Source organism: Pterocles gutturalis, unplaced genomic scaffold, assembly GCF_000699245.1.
Source record: "Pterocles gutturalis isolate BGI_N339 unplaced genomic scaffold, ASM69924v1 scaffold20346, whole genome shotgun sequence".
Classification (NCBI taxonomy): domain Eukaryota; kingdom Metazoa; phylum Chordata; class Aves; order Pterocliformes; family Pteroclidae; genus Pterocles; species Pterocles gutturalis.
In genome coordinates this window covers 84,589-96,491 of record NW_010098338.1, presented here as the reverse complement: position 1 = coordinate 96,491, position 11,903 = coordinate 84,589, and the positions used below count along the sequence as shown (strand labels likewise).

The window sequence follows — 11,903 nt, the reverse complement described above, 5'->3', positions numbered from 1 at the left end:
ACCAAAAGACAAAAAGAAAAAAATACATTTAACGTCTAGAGGATTTGCACACTGTCAATCTTTAATTAAGATCCCTGAGATAAAGTTCACCCTTGCAAGACAAGACAGCAGAATGGGCACCTTGTGAGTAAAGAGCTGTGTGAGAGCAAAGGGCACCTGGGCTCGCAACAGGACAATTCAGCACTGGAGGTTTCACTTCAAATGCGGGACAACTGGAGGAGAGTAATGCTTTGGGCTGTTCCTGCTCGTGGGCTTTTAGTTGCATTATTATTACTTACTGGATTGAGCTGTGAATCAAACCACTATGAAAAAAAGAGGCAGAAAAGAACCATTTATAATGAGCAGTAAGTACCATTGCTTGCCAATGCATTTGTTCATATGGTGGCTTCTAAGTGCCCATAATGGGAACAGAATGGCTTTACTGCAGCTCTTTTTTACATATGCTTTGGCAGATATGTGTAACTAAATGATTTCTCTGTTTTTTTCCATCATGCAACAGGCCTCGTTTGTCCTCAGAGCAGGGTAACTTAGTGTTCCATGCTGGCTCCAGCAAAAATATTGAATTTAGAACTGGACCACTGGGGAAAATAAAAATTAATGAAGAAGACCTTGCAGAACTTTTTAGTCAGGTGATATAGTTACTTTTCCTTAATATGTTTTTGTATTCATTTTTGCACATTAATAGTTTAATTGTTTTCAGAATATGTCTTAGCAAATGTTTGATGTGTTTTCATAGAATCACAGAATGGTTTGGGTTGGAAGGGACCTTAAAGATCATCTAGTTCCAACCCCCCTGCCACGGGCAGGGACACCTCCCACTAGCCCAGGTTGCTCAAAGCCTCATCCAGCCTGGCCTTGAACACCTCCAGGGATGGGGCATCCACAGCTTCCCTGGGCAACCTGTTCCAGTGTCTCACCACCCCCACAGTAAAGAATTTCTTCCTAGTATCTAATCTACCCTCTTTCAGTGTTGTATGTTTGTTATTTTATATTATCTGTGTCAGCACTCTAGTATGAAAGTAAGCTTTTCCACACTCATAAAGTAATCATGCCATTACAGAAAATAATTAAAAGATTAAGTTGTGTGTGTAACAGAGCTCTCTGTATTTAAGTGGACTTTATAACAGCAAAGTTAAGCAAGAATGAAACTTTCCTAAGCTTTTGAAAAAACAAAGCTTGTTTATATTTGCAAGCTTCTGAAAAAGCCAAGGTTGTTTCACATTATCTTTATTGTTTAAATTTAGGTGAGAGAAAGTAATGCAGAGATTCAAGAACTTAAAAAAGCCCATGGTGCCTCTCAGAACATGTCCCAGCAGGTTGCTCTGCTGACCTCCAAGGTGAGCCGTACCCTTATGGTATCCTCCTCCAGAGTTCCCAGTTTTCCATTCCTCAGATTAACATCATTACCTGATGAATTTTAGTATTTCTGGACTCCAATTTAGGGAATTGGGGCACAGTCCATATCTAACATCAGCTCAGAGTCTATGGATAATGTTGAGATACTTGTTCAGTAACTCTGGAGACAATGGAAATATTCCTGTATATCCCATAATTTCCAGTTACCAGGTTTATTCTTTTGTTCACTGTCAACAGTTCTGTGGACTATATTCTCCAGTATTCATGAAAGTGAAATCCAACTAAATTCAGGAAATGGACCGTGTGTGTTCTTATAGGTGTTACACAGACATTCCATTCCATAGGTGAAATGGGCTATAGGGGTTTGCAGTGGAAAGAAAATACCTATGCAGTAGTTTTCTCTCTTCCCTGCTACAGAAGATTTTTTTCCAAGAGAAGATTGTGAAACCTTTGTCTGACTTGGTTTAAGTGTCTTTTGTTACAGTGTTGCCACAAATTTCCTATAGGAAAATATTTTATAGCCTAAGAGACTTTCCCCTAGGGAAATTGTGCTAATACATATCTGTCATGTTCCCTGATTCAGTGTCAGCTTGCTGTCTGTGGCTATAACCCACTGAGATATCATGAACCTTTTCTTGTCGTTTGGTGTAATGTCTCACACCTCCCTCCTTTGCATGTGCACAAGCACCTGAACATTCCCATTCTCAATGTTGAGCACCTGAGGACATCTTCACAGGACTGAGTCTTGCTTTTTGGAGCTGAACTGGGACATATTTAAGCTGTCATTTTCTGAACAGCCTAAACCACTGAAATCCTAGTGAAGGGGACCTGATTTGAACCTGATTGTCACCTGGTTTCACATTCTAGCTATCCTCTTTTCTCAGAAGAAGATATTTTGTTAGCCTACCGGCATCCAGCACATACCTCTGTGGTCTCTCTCAAGCACAATGTAATTTGCATTTCTCTTGCAGATCACGAGTCTTGACAACAAACTTCAAAGCTTAGAGCAGGTGAGTAAATGGGAAGCAAACTAGAGATCAAAAAAGCAACACCCAGCCCCCAGCAAATAAAGTGAGGTTACAATGATTAAATAGCTAAATGATTTCTTTCCTCACATGCATTACTCAGCAAAACTTTTTTCGGTAACAGGAGGTAAAAAAAAACTCAATATTTGTAGAGGAGGTAAAATGCCTTCTTACAAAATATAAACTCTGTAGGAGCCTGCATTCCTTAAAGGAAAAACAGTTGTAGACTCAAGAAAAACAACTAGATACCAGGGAGAAGTAAACTCTTCCTTCACTGATCTGTCAGGATGAAGACTGGAGAATTCAAACTGGATTTTATCTTGTACTGGAAATAGCTCATTTTCAACTGTCACCTGCTTCTCCACTGAGGTTGTGACAAGCCACAGCTACAGCTGCCAGAAAAAGCAATTTTACTATGAAATCAAGAAGACAAAATAGCCCTCCATCTAGACTCACAGTCTGCTGACGAAGAACAGTCTCTATTGATATTTACTTCTTACAGGGCTTTTCCCATCCTAGTGCTTGCAGCTGGCCATCCTGTGTAAGACCAATCCTATTAGTCATTATTTTGTACAAGGATAAATGAAACAGCTCAAAATGGTTTGTCTTGAAAATAGATGCTAATGAAACACCAAATAAGCAGGAAACTCATTTGCTGCTTTTTTTCCTGGGTTTCAGGCTATCCAGAGGAAAGCCTGCAGTAGTGACCCCTGTGGGAACTCAGGGACCTGTGTAAACTTGCTGGATGGTTTCTTTTGCCTCTGTCCCAGCAGCTGGCAGGTGAGTCTGTAGCTGTTGTGAATACGGAGCATGTTTCTAACTGTAAGGGTACACCTGGCTTAGTGTAATTGTGACGAAGCGTAGCATTTTAAGGTTGCTCAAGACAGTGTGAGATACACAGAACATCAAAGCAGCAGTATCACACTCATTGTTTGTCTGAAGGGCAACACATATGCTTCTCAACAATATCGATATATACCAGAAAAGTGAAGCCCAAACTCTTGGTCTGGACCCTGCACTGTTACATGCAGATGATGTCCCATGACATCAGTGACTCTTGGCAGTTCCCACAGCAGAGAATTAATCTTTGTTTTTTGCTGAGTGAACTTTGCCTTGCTGTTGATCTTACTCAAGGATAGAGAGAGAATGGGGGAAGGGAATTATGTTTATTCAGGCTCAAACAAATAAGACAAATGGGAGTATAAGCAATCAATCCATTCAGAGTTTTTTTAAATCAAAAGACTTCACTGGCAAAGGCTTTAATGGTGCTCTTACATGCACTCGAGATGGAAAAGTTATATCTTCTGCTCAAAGGCTCTCAACTTGAAAGTTGTCCCAGCAAGATTTGGGTCAAAGTTGTTGTGCTTTCAGTCTTAATAAAACAGCATCTTGTGATAGAAACAGTTGAAAGTTTTCTGAGCCTTTTCCTAGTAAGCTGGAAAGTAGGGGGGATGACAGTACTATTCTGTCCATATGCTTTCTAGAAACAGTTGAAATATTTTCTCCCTCATTTGACTGATAACCAGGGTCACAGAAACACAGCTGAAAAATAGAGTTTTGTTATAAGGTTTCAGAAAAGAAGCTGTGTTTATAGCGGCCCATGGTTTCTATATCTTTGGAAATTGTATTAAACATTGGCTCCATGGTTTGCTTCATTTCTCAGTTATTTGGAAAATCAACTGGTTTTCCATTTCATCTTAGGGCCCGCTGTGTTCAGATGATGTTAATGAATGCCAGATTTATGCTGGAACAGCATTAGGCTGCCAGAATGGAGCCACTTGTGTGAACACACCAGGCAGCTACAGGTAACTTTTCAAAACTATATGCAAAAACTTTATGTAAAATACTCTGCTATTTTTGTACCATATCACAGTTGCAGCACAAGTTCTAGGAATGTCTGGTTAGAATCTACGCACTATAATCCCTTGCAGTCTGAGAGAATATAAAATCCTTGTACACAGTATACCCGAGCCCACCACAGACAGAGAAGGCCCTCCGAAGCTGTTGCCTGCTTCGACACAAGAAGAGCAGCAGGAACCAGATTTCTCACCCAGCCGTGCTGGGGAAGGAGGCTGCAAATTGCAGACTGGCTCCCGTCACCTGGCTCTCCATTGTAGGTGCAGATGTTTTAATGGAAACTTACTGCACCAGGGTGTGCCGATGGGGCAGTGAGAGGGAGTGTGCTGGTCTGTAACCAGCACTCACCAACATGCCCACCTAGCACAGCCACGTTGTCAGCCATCTGTTTTCACCTACCCCTTGGCCCAGCAAAGCGTTTGATTGTTGGAAACCTCCTGAATATATGAGCACCCTTGATCACTGGCATTCCCAGCACACCGCATAAGTCTGAGAAATACCTTCACCCCCTGCAGATACACAGGCACTGCTGAGACCGCAGCAGAGCAGGCAGTGGCAGTGCTGCCAGGCAGAAAGGGCAGAGAAGCGCTGTTTGCAGCTGGCTGGCCAGGAGGGTGCCTGGGCTGCCCGTGTGCAGGTCCCCAGAGACATGAGGTCCTTGGAGCATACCCTTCTCTGCCTGTGTGCAGCTCCTTAGGAAACATGCTCTTGTTTACAGGGCAAGCCAGCCTGAACGTTTTGTGTCTTATTTTCCAAAATGGCAAATGGTCTGGTAAATAAATAACTGTCAGATATAATACAAAGCTCTCCCTGTGCAATGGGAACAAGCAGGCAGGAGAGCATGCCAAAGCTTTCCGCAAAGCATTTTGTCTCCTGCTTCAGCATGAAAATCCTAGCCCCCACAAATATTTGCTTGGTGCAATGCTGGCTTAGAGTGCTTTGTCAGTTCTTGGAAGCACCTCACACAAGGGAAGTTCTCCTGCACTGCTCCTCACAATTCAACGTTAACACAGAGCTTGCTGAGGTGTCACTGGCTCATGATGCTTCCTGTCAGCTTTTCCTTGATTTTAAATGATGTTTCTAGCTTGCCTGCAGATGTCCCCAACACAGACATTTGTCAAAGAAATGATGCACAATGCAGCCTGCCATTACTTGTTTTTTGTGACTGTGCTCAGCGATGTGCCATACATCATTAAGGTTTGGGAGGACAAACCCTCTGGCTTTCTCACAAGTGTTGTCACTGTGTTAGTACAGTCGTGGTTCCTGTAAGTGTGCTCCCCAATGTAATTCTTGCCCTCCTTGGTACCTGCTGAATCGATGCTTCCTGAAATGGACCAAGACCTCTTTGTAAATCATCCAAATCTTAGTATTACTGCTTTTGCATTATGTCCTCAGGATTATTGAGGGCATTGAGGGACTACTGAGTCCTTTCCCCAACCCCATTGTACTGTCTTCACAGTCTCCCTTCACATACTGACTGTCTTCTGAGTACTCCCCAGATGCTAAATACATCCCTAGGTAGAGCATGACATGGCTCTTTTCAAAAACTGTGAGAACATTGCTGCTAGTTTTTCAGGGGTCCAGCAACCCAGGTCACCCCGCTCCTGCTCTGGAGTAGTTATATGCACCAGTGTGAACTGTGGGTAAAGAAAACGGTGATATTTAACTTTCCATAGCCCCCAGTGATAACATCAGGTGCTGGATCAGATACCATGAAATGGAGCATAACACAGTCTTCTCTCCCTGTTCAGATTCCTTACCTGCATGCTTCAAGCTGTAATTCAGAAAAGCACTAAAGTATGAGGAAAGAGAGCAGTTATTCAGGAAACGCCTTCAAGAATCAAGACCTTAATGGGTCATTGCATTAGTTGGATGAAAGGCTGTGAGAGTCCCCAACTCTATCAGACTTTTGTGTCAGAACCAAAATAACGAGGGCCTCATCACATGCTGTCAGCGATGGGAGAGAACCAGGGCAGTGCTGAGCAGCAGTAGATCGCAATTTGGCCGAAGCTTCTTGCAGCGTGACCTATTTCTTGAAGCTGTTCTCTGAGCAACTTCGCATGGGTAGCAGATTAATCTTTGCCAGAGTAGGCAGGAGACAGTGCCGTTGCCCTCTTCCTTTGGAGGCAGTCACATTGTCTTGCTATGTCCTTTGAAGCTGAACATGAAGCTCTGAATGTACTTTGAACATACAAAGGTGATGTGGTTCCCTGACCTGTTGCCTCTGTGCTTGTCCAGGTTGAGCTACTGTGCTGGTGAGATGGTGTGGGTCTATCTCTCTGCCCTCTCTTACAATAATGAACATGCTGTCTTACAGTACTGCAGATTGCAGTTAAGCATTAAGCTGTTGTGGTTTTTTTAACCCTAAGTTCATCCAGGTTGCTTGTCCTGGGTGCAGGGTTTAGCTACTACCTGCAGCTGGCTTATCAAACTGCTGTTTCAACTGAGCATGTGACACAGTGGCAGGAACAGTTGCAGCTTATTATTAAATTGCTCCAAGGTCCAGCTGCACTGGAAAACCCTGGTTCAAATTCTGCAGGCAAATGCTTTTACACCGCAGTTTTCGTTAGCCAGCTTAAAAGCCATTCAACAGGGGTGTGTGCCTGCCATATGTCTCTGTGAGGAGCAGACATCAGCAGAAATCACAGCATATAACTTGTATCCAAATAAGGGTCTCTCTTTTAATAAAAAGCCAGTGATCTGTTAGGAGGCTTTCTGTAGGTTTAGGTCCCTTTCAGTTGTTTTTGAAAGCCTCAGATTTGGTCCATGTGGAAATAAAAGGTCAGAGAAGAAGGAAATATTACTTGATCGCTTAAAAGTTCCCAGTTTCAGTTCCACAGTGTATGTACAGTGCTGTAACTAAGGTGTGCCCTATAAATAACAATGCAATGCAACTGACAGCCTGCAAGCTAGATCCCCCATGTTGAATGCCTCCCTTCAGCCCACTACGTGACTGAGACAGCAGCTGCCATGTCTTAAGGTGTGGGTGTGAAGGTCCCCTGCTCCCTGGGACAGGCTGGCTGTGGCACTTCTGCATATCGCATGGGGTAGGGTCTTGGGCACTTGGCATCATATGAGGGTCATAGACTGAAACACAATGTTTAGGTGGAGTGGTGATTTCCAGGCTCATCCTCTGCTCAAGTCTCATCTTAGACATTTATTTTTTTCTGGTTTTGCACTTAACAAATGTAACAGAAGGGTGTGGATTCTCCCGTAGGGTCAGACAGTCACGGATATGCACAAGTCCCATGTGATTCTTGAGTCTCTGCTGAACAGGAGATAATAGTCTGTGCACGACTATTAACAGGATTGTCGGTATAGCTAAATAGATGGATTTTATAAGGAACACCACATAAGTAAAAGAGGGGAGAATGATCTCTTACTATGGCAATACATGATCTCTAAGTGCTTTATAAAGACAACATTTTTAATTTTCTGCCTGGTTTTGCCATTAGCTGCTCCTGTACTCCAGAAACCTACGGGCCTCACTGTGCCTTCAAGTTTGATGACTGCCAGGGAGGATCTGAGACGCTTTGTGAGCATGGCATCTGTATAGATGCAGACAGAGATCAGCCCAACACGGTGAGGAACAACATATGTCTCATTATACAGCACAGCATGAATAAACAACAAATAACGCTGAGCACCACAAAACTGTGTAGTGTACACGGCTGCCGAAAAACAGCAAGAAGTGCTACTGAACAACATAACCTAACCTCTCTGTTGTCCGAAGGACAGCAGAAAGAATTGAAAATGCCTTCTGTCTTGTCAGAGGTACTTGTCACAGGATCAGATCTATTACTACATCCATAGGAAGCTTGGGAATAGTCTTTGAGTAAGTCAAAGTCTAATTTGAAGCATAAAATTCTTACTGTTCATTATTTGTGCAGTTCTAAGTTGCTAGAATATTTTATTACTTAAATGATTAAGAGGGACAAATATAATGAATCTTGTTTTTCCTGGGAAAAGGCATACCTGTGGGACATTATTGCCAGTGGCCTGCGAGCCGCCAGGGCTGCACAGCGGCTGGGGTGGCTGCTGCTAGTCTTTGGTGCTTCTCACTGTCAGCTGGACTCGGTCTCTGACTCCAGACACTCTCCAAGCATCTGCTCTGGGTGGATGCTAGCATACACTTGAACAGTCTTCTGGAGCAAGCCAGCTCATTCTTTTTGGGAGAAAATCTGGGTACAGGGTGTTCACTCCAAAGGGACATATGGAACCTGCCAGCTTTGGCTCCTTCCACTCAGAGCAGCCCTCCAAAACTACCTTGCCAAGCCTGTGCTCCTTAACACTCCTATACACCCATGCACCGTTCCAGACACACCACATATTCTTAATGCTATGCTATAAAATAATTTCTTTGCTCCATTTTTTTAAAAGTTTTCACAACTCATCACTTGTTTTCTGGCCATTTTTTTCTGGAGAAAGCCTTTCAAAAGGGTTCAGTGTTGGCTTAACAGTGTCTGCTCCTGTGACAGTCAACAATAAAGCTCCCATTAGCTTTAATTGGACCAAAGCTAGATAAATGCTGAAATCTAGCCATTAATAAATTTTACAAGAGAGACAAATATTTTCCTCAAAGAAAATGTATATTTGCAATTTAATGTCAGCACGGCACACTGCACAGATTACTGAACAGTTTTCTTAAAATAAAACAGCCAAGCTGATTTCAGGTTGCTTACACTGATCTGTTTAACCTGGTTACAAAGCAAGTTGATGACTTTTAATTATGTTTACGTCCAGCTCATAATTGCTGTTCATTTTCTCTGTGAGCTTTGGGGTAAATTACAGGTTTCTTTTATGAACATAATGAATGAGCCTGTTGTTGCTTCCATAATCTAAATATAGGTAAATTCACAGGAAGAAATAGCGAAAACTACCAAAGCAATTTATAAAAAAGAATGTGCAAAACATGTAATTCTCTGAAAGCTTTCTTGCTGTAGTTTAAAAGACATTTTATAAAATGAACTCCTCATGCCCTTTTCTTCATTGTTCTAACTGTCTTAAATATGTAATGTGATGTTTGCTGTGGCAGCCCAAGTACCGCTGTATCTGTGACGCTGGGTGGATGTCCCCTCCTGGCAGCCCTGCCTGCAGTGCTGATATAGATGAATGCAGCCTCCCTAATCGTCCGTGTTCCCAGAATCCGCTTGTGCAGTGCCACAACACACCAGGCTCCTACTCGTGTGATCCCTGCCCCACAGGTATCACGTCCTTCTGCACTCTCAGGTGGGAGAGGGTGGCAGCAGGTGGTACTGCCTGTGTGTCATAAGCGCAGACACAGGATCCAGAAGAGAGTAACTCCACAAAATGCTTTTGTCTGTATTCTAGAGAATAAATGCCTAGGTTGTCTTATCTAGGTAACATAGGCAGTGGAATCTAATGCATGATTTATCCCATCCTAAACTGAGCATCTAAATAGATGTGATGTACTTTCATGTCCGTAGATACCTTCATGTCCACCATGTCCTTTTACCTTCATGTAACAGGTCTGAGTTACCATCTTGTCCATATACTCACTGCCCTAAGGCAATATAAAAATCTAGTTGTCCCCTCAAGCCGTATAAACTATGATTCTTCTTCCTGAGTGGGATAGGCAGTGTGTGTAGGAGGAATATTTAAAGTATTTAACAGGAGTTGTGATAAAACTTTGCTGCAAATTGTACACGTGCACTAGACTGCCTCTTCTTTAGGTTCAAGTGTGTTTGATTCTGGAATATCCAGAATACAGTTAAAATAAAATGTACACACACATCTCCATGCTGTTGTGTTTGTAATCTATTTTGCAGACCGGTATTAATTCTCATCAGTTATGAGAGGGACAGATCTTCTCTTGTGTTGATGAAATGGAATTTAAAAATCATATTTTTCTGCTCTATGAAAAGATCTGGTCAAAGAAGAAAAGGAAAAGGCCAGGCATTTTCTGTTTTAATGTTTCTCTTGTGCTTTTTTTTAGGCTGGCAAGGAAATGGCTACAGTTGCCAAGACATTGATGAATGTGAAAATAATAATGGAGGCTGCTCAACAGCACCGATGGTCCAATGTATCAACACAATGGGATCCTTCCACTGTGGGCTCTGTCCACCAGGTAATATGGATTTTTTTTGTTGGTAAAACTATAGAGAGGCTTAGAAGATGAAGATTCAACACATTCGAGCCTGTTTTATGGTAGACTAAGCTGAAGATTGGTTTTACATATGTCACATACACAAAGCAATACTCTAATACAGAATGCAGAATCCAAGTATATTCAAACTGCTTCAGCTACTAAAGAACATTTCATAGAGTATGTCTCTAATGAAGATTGTCTGAAATGTGTTCCTCTTATACTAGTTAGCCCTTTTCAGTGTTAGAGCCATGCTTTGATGAAGTACTTCCTTTATAAGATCATTAACGGGAAACAAGGATTGTGTAATTATGGTAGTAATTTCATTGTCTATATTAATTGAAAGAGTATCCTGTGTGCCATAAATCAGCTGCATTGTCTGTCTTGAAAAAGCCTAGATAATGGTTTGTCATGCTCTGAATGCTGTCTGAGAACAAGTGTTTCCATAGCAATACAGGTCAAGCAGTGGAAGTTGTGACTTACATCTTTATAATTTGTGGTTTATGATTTAAAATGAAATTTATGAAATGCATGCTATCAATACTAGAAGTACTAGCAGGAAAAAACCTTTCTAATTGACCTTTCAATTGCTATGTAAATGGCAATAGACTGCACGTAGTGAAGGCTCTCAGTTACTGAGCACTGGAGGGCTATCGCCATGCTGGAAACGCAGCCTCAGACAAGTTTTGATGCGGTGCAGTGGACCTCAGCTCTAGCCATGCAGAGTCGTGCTGCAGCTCTTTAGTCCTGCTGAGCTCCCGAGTGGAGCTGGATGTTGTGTTTGAGGCACAGGGGCAGCTCTGGCATGCAGCGGGATGCCTGGAGGTGGTCAGGGCTGGCGGGGTGTAGCACAGGGAGGGCAGCACATGGTGGCTGAGAGCTGAGCTCCTATGGCCTCACTCTGACCTCACCTATACTTGGGTAATACTAATATACCTTTTTTCTGAAATCATGGGAGGATTTAGTTAAGGTCAGAATCCATCCCTGCAGCATAGGAACAACAATAAATATGCCAAGATATATTCCAGTGGCCATCTCAATTTTTTCTTTTTAACTGCAGAAGACTATCATTTTACACCATAAATTAGTTTTTTTTTCTCACCAAATTATTGTTTTCCTGTTGATACTCAGAGAACATAGTTTGTCGTAGACTAACTGAGATTTACCTCTGAACAGGTTATGAGGGAGATGGACAAACATGTACCCAGGTTGATATCTGCTCAATAGATAATGGAGGGTGCCATCCTTTGGCTACTTGTACCTCAGCTCCAGGTACGGTGCTCTCTTAAGGACTGTAAGTAATACCAGTGTGAATCTCAAGGAGGGTTTTGTTAGGCCAAATCCACTTTGTAGCAACATATTTATACTGCAGCCCCTTCTCCACAGTCAGTTTTGCCTCGCCCAAAGGAGTTCACAGGCGGGTTAGCTAAAGCCAGCAGGCCTCTCCACAAATTCTGGAAATAAGAAATAGATTTAGGCTCCACCAAAGAGCAGATTTCATAATACAGATGTGGAGATCTTCACTGTTTCACGGTTTTCCAATTTCAGCTGCTTTTACT

The 11,903-nt window shown here is 42.4% G+C and overlaps 1 protein-coding gene across 1 annotated transcript in view; it reads left to right on the top strand.

Annotated features, from left to right (window-relative positions):
- Nucleotides 1-225: 225 nt before the first annotated feature.
- The window catches only part of CUBN (cubilin (intrinsic factor-cobalamin receptor)), a gene marked incomplete at its 3' end in the record, with an annotated part of 95,765 nt that continues 84,087 nt past the window's right edge, over nucleotides 226-11,903 (top strand). The window contains exons 1-10 of the mRNA XM_010072660.1: nucleotides 226-344; nucleotides 500-629; nucleotides 1,245-1,337; nucleotides 2,328-2,366; nucleotides 3,060-3,161; nucleotides 4,083-4,186; nucleotides 7,694-7,820; nucleotides 9,274-9,442; nucleotides 10,195-10,326; nucleotides 11,521-11,616. Of these exons, the coding sequence (XP_010070962.1) occupies nucleotides 226-344; nucleotides 500-629; nucleotides 1,245-1,337; nucleotides 2,328-2,366; nucleotides 3,060-3,161; nucleotides 4,083-4,186; nucleotides 7,694-7,820; nucleotides 9,274-9,442; nucleotides 10,195-10,326; nucleotides 11,521-11,616 (1,111 nt within the window). The remainder of the gene's footprint in view (nucleotides 345-499; nucleotides 630-1,244; nucleotides 1,338-2,327; nucleotides 2,367-3,059; nucleotides 3,162-4,082; nucleotides 4,187-7,693; nucleotides 7,821-9,273; nucleotides 9,443-10,194; nucleotides 10,327-11,520; nucleotides 11,617-11,903) is intronic.